The sequence below is a fragment of the Medicago sativa genome, chromosome 1 (assembly GCF_051527215.1).
Source record: "Medicago sativa cultivar Bolivia chromosome 1, Bolivia_mono, whole genome shotgun sequence".
NCBI classification, from domain to species: domain Eukaryota; kingdom Viridiplantae; phylum Streptophyta; class Magnoliopsida; order Fabales; family Fabaceae; genus Medicago; species Medicago sativa.
In genome coordinates this window covers 74,764,061-74,771,560 of record NC_140749.1, presented here as the reverse complement: position 1 = coordinate 74,771,560, position 7,500 = coordinate 74,764,061, and the positions used below count along the sequence as shown (strand labels likewise).

The 7,500-nt window shown below is 35.3% G+C and overlaps 2 protein-coding genes across 7 annotated transcripts; one reads left to right on the top strand and one right to left on the bottom strand.

The window, feature by feature from the left end:
• Positions 1-226: 226 nt before the first annotated feature.
• LOC146957377 (myosin heavy chain, cardiac protein) lies at positions 227-4,401 on the top strand. Of its 6 annotated transcripts, none has more exons than XM_085736189.1 (7): positions 227-377; positions 580-669; positions 980-1,257; positions 1,466-1,573; positions 2,987-3,448; positions 3,567-3,668; positions 3,979-4,401. In XM_085736189.1, the coding sequence occupies exons 3-7, from the start codon at positions 1,087-1,089 to the stop codon at positions 4,147-4,149; spliced, it is 1,014 nt and encodes a 337-aa protein (XP_085592315.1). In that variant the 5' UTR covers positions 227-377; positions 580-669; positions 980-1,086; the 3' UTR covers positions 4,150-4,401. The 6 variants fall into 6 exon arrangements, with proteins under 6 accessions (XP_085592315.1, XP_085592304.1, XP_085592320.1 ...); XM_085736178.1 differs by having other exon boundaries at positions 940-1,257; XM_085736194.1 differs by lacking the exon at positions 580-669 and having other exon boundaries at positions 1,466-1,549.
• Positions 4,402-4,769: 368 nt separating this feature from the next.
• Positions 4,770-7,326, bottom strand: LOC146957376 (uncharacterized). The gene is made up of 4 exons (XM_085736156.1): positions 7,223-7,326; positions 5,710-7,134; positions 5,401-5,626; positions 4,770-5,296 (listed from the first exon to the last, which is right to left on the bottom strand). The coding sequence occupies exons 1-4, from the start codon at positions 7,281-7,283 to the stop codon at positions 5,107-5,109; spliced, it is 1,902 nt and encodes a 633-aa protein (XP_085592282.1). The 5' UTR covers positions 7,284-7,326; the 3' UTR covers positions 4,770-5,106.
• Positions 7,327-7,500: the final 174 nt, after the last annotated feature.

Genomic DNA, 7,500 nt, shown 5'->3' with positions numbered 1-7,500 from the left:
ATGAGAAACTACTATATTTAAAAATAATAAAAAAAAAGTGTACTCCGAAGCTAGGCTGTACCGACCCGAGGCAAGGGTTGAATGATGGATGCGTAGGACATTACATAACATAAACATGTCGCGTAATCCCAGCCAAATAACACTCACATATAAGACAAAGAAAATATTAAAATACTAATTAACTAAAATTAAAAATATGAAGAAGTTACGCACGAGTCTATGATTCATTCCTAAACTCATCACATCACACTCATTTTCATTTCATCTCATTTCTCAATCTCACTGCTGCGTTACACTTTCATCCTCTTCTTCAGATCAGTTCTCTTTTTCTTTACACGTTCATCTTCTTCTTAAGTCCAGTTCAAACGCAGAAACCGGTAAGTAACTATGCTACTTCCTCGTTTCACTATTTTTTCGCAACTGCTTCAAATTTTGAATTTTCACTTCCAATTATTTTCTAATTTTTTGATTTAATTTCTTATTATTATCATCACGTCTTTCTCTTCACCATCTTCATTATTATTATTATTGGTGCCATTTTTTTTTATTGTAATTTAATTTATTATTCGACAATGACAGATAGACACATGAAGGGTCATGCTAATTTTCTCTCTCCTTTCAATTATGATGAAACTGAATGCTTGATGCACTCTATGCCATGGAAAAAAAGTAGGCCAAATTTTCATTGGAATTCAAATATTTAATTAATCAAATGAAAATTAAATTTTAGTCAACAAAATTAAATACTAGTACTAGAAAAGATAGCTTTGAATTTGAATCTGAATCTAAATTCACTGTTTAGTACCCTTTTCGTGAAAACAAGTTATTGTATTTTCTAAGCTTCTTTATGATATTATTTACTAGATTATATAGTTTATTTTTGCTTACATGGTTGAAATGTAATTAAATTAAATGCACAACTACCATATTCACATGCAGGGAATGAAGTATACTATAATTCAATTGCTTTCATTTATAGGACTTTGATCCCTGGTCCATAGGATCTGATTTTGATGTTTACATACAAAAGAGGCAAAAGAGGATAAGTTTCATTTCAACAAAGTTGGTCAAAATCTCAAATTTCCCATGTCAATTTCCGACAAACAAGCTTCAGTTGATCCTTTGTTAAAGGATTTGAATGATAAAAAACAAAGCTTTCGGAGAAACGTTGTGTCTTTAGCTTCTGAGTTGAAGGAGCTTCGAAGTCGTTTGGCTTCGCAGGAACAATCCTATGTTAAAGAAACTCTAACTAGACAGGTACAAAATTATCATTTTTGTGTGTTTTGAATTATTTACTTCTGTGTCTTTTTGTGTTGTTCTGTTTTTCTCTTTTTGGCCATGCTAAAAAAATTGTAACTTTGATTGTAGTATCAATCATTCTACTTTTGGAGTCTTTGTGGTTGTGGGGTCAAGGAAAATTTGATTATTTTTTAGTACTGCAATTTATGGATTATATTTTTCACAGGAAGCAGAGACAAATGCAAAGATTATGGAAATGGAAATTGGTAAATTGCAAAAGAAATTGGAAGAAAAAAATGAGCAGCTTCAGGTTTCAAACTCTTCTGCTGAGAAGGTTTCAATTTCATATACTGTACCTTATTATTTCTTTTCGTGGTTTATGAATATCTCTTGGTCGTATACAGCTGTTTGATTTGAAAATTGAAATGTTTCCACTTTTTGTTTTGGACGATTCTCTATTTTTTTTTGTCTTTTGTTTGCTTTTCTAGCTGAAATGGTGTTGATGAAATTGAATTGATTGTATATATTTTTCTCTCATTAAATTAAATTAAATAAATATAACACACTAGATGCCCATTTTTTAGGATCTTGTTACTATTCAGTTGTCCTCTTTCATTTTAGCATATCCCATTGGTCTTTGGTGAGAAGGTTGAGTAGATACTTTGGCCTATTACCTTTTTTCTTTTATAATAATAACAAAAAGTTTAGGTGAGATGGACCTTTACTTGGCCAAAGAAAGTCTTAAGACTAATAGAATATTTATAACGTTAATTACATATTTTACTTAACAATAAGGTCTTTACATTAGTAGCGGAATTTGATCTCACGCCCTTGTAGATATGAACTGAATTCTTATCGACCATTGTTGGAAAACTCTCTTATTCTTGTGGTCCCTTTCTAACTAGGATGTTAATTCTTCAATTTTTTCTAGGCCACATTTTTCTGAATTACCACAAGCTTATTACCAAATCAAAAAATTAAAATTAATTTTAATGTAGGGAGGAAATTGGGATTGGTCCATTCTAAGTTGGAAAATCACTCATAAATTTTTGTATCAGTTTTACGGCAACTAGTTGATTTTAGATGCATATTAATTACTGATAGCCAATTGTATATTCAAATGACCCTTCCCGTGCTAGAGCGTTGGTAGTTTGAAAACTTTCTACATCTAAATGAAGCCTATGTTGTGCCCATATTTGCACCATGCTACCCAATTGCCATAGATGCTGCCAGAATTCTTATTTATAAGTTCCTTCACTATTGAAGTCACTTATTGTACTGCAATATGGAAGGAAAATCACGTGAGTATATTCAATAGGGACTGGGCATAATTTTTCTAGCCAGTAATGGAGAGGATCTTATCTTATCTTACATATTAAATGCTTTTGTATCATGAATTCAGCTGTCACCTATACATCATATCTTATAAGTGTACTATTCCAAGTTATCGATGAAGTAATGAACTTTTGGAAAGCCAATTATGCATTAACCTTTAAATAGATTGTACTCTAGAAATAGTAAATATGTGATCAAAGTATTATTTGCATGAATACATGTATCCTTATTCCTTAATGAAGAAAAAGATGACAATTCATTCTCACCATTACCAAAACTGCATTAGATTCTGACTAGTTCTCTGTTGACCAACGGAACATTATGTACATAGTAACTTCAACATTGTAAGCACATTCTTTGTAACTAAAGTCTCGGTGTCATTTACTCATGATATGTTGTAATATTGATTCAGCACATAAAGGAGTTGGACGATCTTAGAACACAGCTCGTAATAGCTAGAGCAACGGCAGATTCAAGTGCCGCATCAGCTCAATCAGCGCAGCTCCAATGCTTCGAACTTCAAAAAGAATTGGATGAGAAAAATAGTTCTCTAAGAGAGCATGAGGAACGCGTAATTAGACTAGGCGAGCAGCTTGATAATTTACAGAAGGATCTTAAGGCAAGGGAATCTTCGCAAAAGCAATTGAGAGATGAAGTATTTAGAATTGAGCGTGATATTATGGAGGCTCTCGCAAAATCCGGGGAGAACAAGGATTGTGAACTGCGAAAATTATTGGATGAGGTTTCTCCTAAGAATATAGAGAAGATGAATAAGCTACTGGTTGTTAAGGATGATGAAATAGTTAGACTTAAGGATGAAATTAAGATCATGTCTGCTCATTGGAAGCTCAAGACTAAGGAATTAGAATCACAGGTATTGCTGTCCTGATCTTTGCCCTTGTTATTACTCGTTCATATACTTAGGGCTTTCTTTTCTTTATTTGAGGCCATAGCTAATCCATTTAAGTTTATTGATGGATTTCAAAACACAGTTGGAGAAACAACGACGTGCTGATCAGGATCTGAAGAAGAGAGTGTTGAAGTTGGAATTCTGTCTGCAGGAAGCTCGTTCTCAGACGCGCAAACTTCAAAGGGTAAATCTAGCTCTTGCACTTGCACTCATTTTGTGTCATTTAGGAAATGCTTAAATGTTTGTGGTTACAGTGAATTGGGCTGTTATAGATCTGCTTTTTGGGTTTTTTATGAATTATTTGACCATTTTTTTGGGCAAGAATTTATGCATTTAGATAAGAAACACTACAAATAAGGTTTACTTATACAAGTTTTCATTGATGGGCATGATTGGTTGACTCCTATTATCATGCGATCATTTACTTCCATCATCTGAACATCCTTAGTCAACTTAGTGAAATCACGTGTTTCGTTGCATGTGTTTTCGAGCAGATGGGAGAGCGACGGGACAAAGCTATTAAAGAACTTAAAGATCAATTAGCAGGAAAGCAACAAACAGTTTCGGATGCCGAAAAGCAAAATCAGAATTTCTGGGACACCTCTGGATTCAAAATTGTGATGTCTATGTCCATGCTAGTCTTGGTGGTATTTTCAAAGCGGTGAAACCATTCCTTTGTTCACAAGGATTCTTGTATATAGAGGAACCTAATACCTTCTCAAGTTTGTTGTAGGAGTAAAGAGAAGTTTTAGAAGGCGTTTCGTGCTGTAGAAACGCAGTTTTAGAGATAATCTAGCTTTAGCTTATGCAGTATGTAGCAGCATCAGGATCACAACACAATTTTGATGTGTTCTATGTGAAACTAATCTGTGTAGGTGCGCTTATATATTTTAGGATGTTTACTGTTTATCGCATCATTAAGCTGGTCATTGCAGTAAATTTTTGATGTGACCATAAAGTTACCACTGGCACTTACCATACATATGCTGGTTTTAGTCGCTGATGGATCTTGTTCACACTCATATCTAAAGAAAAATCATGAAATTTCAGCTGCTTAGTAATGTGTGTGCCTTGAAAGCATTTCACATGTGCGTAGGTTAAAAAGTCAAGGTGTTTGGTAGCTGATCGCCATCAGTGCTTTCTGGTTTTTCCCTGATAATTTAATGAATATATTCTTACTTTAGAATCAGCATCCAATGCATTGGATTAAGCTACACGTAGGTGTATTCTTGTGGATATAGAAGCACCTGTCACAGGGTATAGAGTACCTCATCATTTGACACAATTTTTGGTCATCTGAATCTTGATAGAACCTCAAATTATAACAACTCTGACCAATTTACACTGAACTACATTGACTAAGATTGTACCTTGAACAAACAATTGAAAACTACCTAAGTTCTCAAAATATATGTACATGATCAATAATGACCATAATATATTGTACAACCTAAAATATTCTAAGCAGCTCATGGATGCACGTAATTTTTTCTTCTTTTCTTACTCTGCCTTCTTTCTGCATCTATAGTCCTTAACACTGCAGCATGTAATGTTACAGCACAACTCTAATGAATGTCTATAGAGTAGTGTGATGATCCGAATGGAAAACCTGTTTCTGAACTCTATAGGTGCATGCTGAGGCTTGCAGTGACAAATGGAATCATCAAGACTATACAGCCAGTAAAAGGTTTCAGAGCTCGAGGGTGCGAGGCCGATGTTGTGTTTACAATAGGAGGGCTATCAGACCCAAAATCTGGCATTGTACCTGAAGCTGGGTTGCTTGAGTTTAACACTGAAGGTGGGGTACCATAGCTACAAAAGACAGCATTGTTTATACAGAACCATGATTAGTACATGCTTATTGGTATCACAGAATATAATTATTGAAGTCACTGAAAAACTTGCCTCTCACTTACCCAAAAGTGCCTGAAGATGTTGGTGGAGCTGTTGGAATTGATGGTGGAGCTGTTGACATTGTTGGTGGAGCTATTGTTGGAATAGATGGTGGAGGTGTTGTTAGATTTGGTGGTGGTATTGAAGTTGAAGTTGATTGTGTAGGTGGTGTTGGAGATGATATCATTGGTGAAGTTGAGGATGACGACGACGATGAAGATGATGACGGATAAATGCAAGAACCAGAACCTATTAAAAATGATCATCAATATTTTGAAGCATGAGATTGAAAGAAAGAAAAAACAAGGGTTATTTAAATGTTAAAATCTTACTTGGATTTGAGCCAACTAACATAGCAGCGCCTCCAAAGTCGCAACTTGTTGGAGCTGGCTTCTTTTGATAGTAACTGTTGAAGGCAAAAGAAGCATGGTTCTGCAAAGTAACAGGACTGTAACAACTTGCACCCTGTTGTATTTGAGAACAATCAGCACCATTTCCACAAGCATAATCCAATGCTGATTGAAGGGAAGCTTGTGGAGCACCTGTTTTCGCCACACACCAACTCTGTCCCTGAGCAGAAGGAGCATTTGTGTTTGAAGGAGGTGGCTGTTGAGGGTTTACCACTGGAACATTTCCTAATGGAGGTGGATAAGATGTTACTGGAGGTGGATAAGATGTTACTGGTGGTGCACCTGGAACTGTTGTAGGAGTTGTAGCTGGATTGAAGACTGGTGCCGGTGTAATGGTTGGAGTTGTTGGAGGTAAAGGAACAGCAGGTGTAGTTGAAGGAACTGTTACTGGCATTGCAGCTGGATTTGTAGGGGAAATTGTGACAGGATTTGTGGAAGGAACTGCTATAATGGTTGGAGTATCTGAGGGTGTAATAACTGGTGTTGGATTTGTAGGGTAAACTGTGTTTGTTGGACTGTTTGTGTTATCTAGAATATTTCTTCTGTGGAATTTGCTTAAGATCTCTCTTCTAGACAAAGGAAACATACCTTCCTCTTCCCTTTTGAGTTCTTTCATTGAAGAATCTTCTGTTGTATGCAGTTCTACATATAATGCAGCTATTCTTTTTGCTTCTAAATATTTGGATACTCTTTTACTAAATCGAGTTACTTCTATTGAACTTGGTATAACTGAACTCTTGATTGTAAGAACCACAGGAACATCTTTGCAAGGAAGAACAGAAGCAGCAAGATTAGCGCGGTTGATAATTGTTTGAACAAAATGATCATTCACACTTAATTCTCCATCAATGCTATCTTCTATCATTACAAACGATTTCGTTTCCTTTATAAATGAAAGTAATCTACGAATTTCGTGTTCTTGTGATGCATTCAACTTCCTCAAGACTTGAAGTGGAAATGCGACCGAGATTTTTACTTCCTTGCTTATGTGAAGATCACTGAGAATTGAATGAATTGATTTAAGAGCATGCATAATCAAAGGTATCTCATTTTGTACTAAGCACTCACTTCCACAGCTAGCAATGATGTTTTTGATGTTTAAATGTGGAAGAAAGCTCACTAGTTGAGCTTTTAACTCGGAAACTGCTGAAGGGTTTGAAGTAATGAATTTTTCAACCTGGCTTTTGTTTAAGTAGAGATCAACCAACACATTTGAGTTTGTAAGAGTGCTCAAAATCCTATGATCTGTGACGAAAGCTCGAATCTGAGATGAAGAAACTTTGCTCTGCTGGAGTAATGATGTCCAAGTGTCTCCTCTCTCATGATAGGAAAAACCCACCAAAGAACCTGCATGAAAGTGAAATAATATACGATTAGAATCTGCACAAAAATGAGTACTATGTGTTGTTATCATTTATCAGTGTAAAGTACTTACCAGAACATGAAATTAAGAGAGAAGAGAGAAACAAGAGGCAGAAAGAAGCTTCCTTGGCCATTATCAGAGAGTATTGTGTAATGATCTTGTTGAAATTTCAGTGTGATTGATATATACAGGATCAGTGTTTTAAAGACATAGCAAATAACTTTAGATAAAGGAGGTGAGTGGGAAGGAGAGAAAAAGGTGTCAAAAAAGAAAGAGGGCCAAGCTGTAATGATATGGTAAAGAAAAAAAGATGTTGGATTGGATGTTACTTTGTCTTTAAGGATTGATTT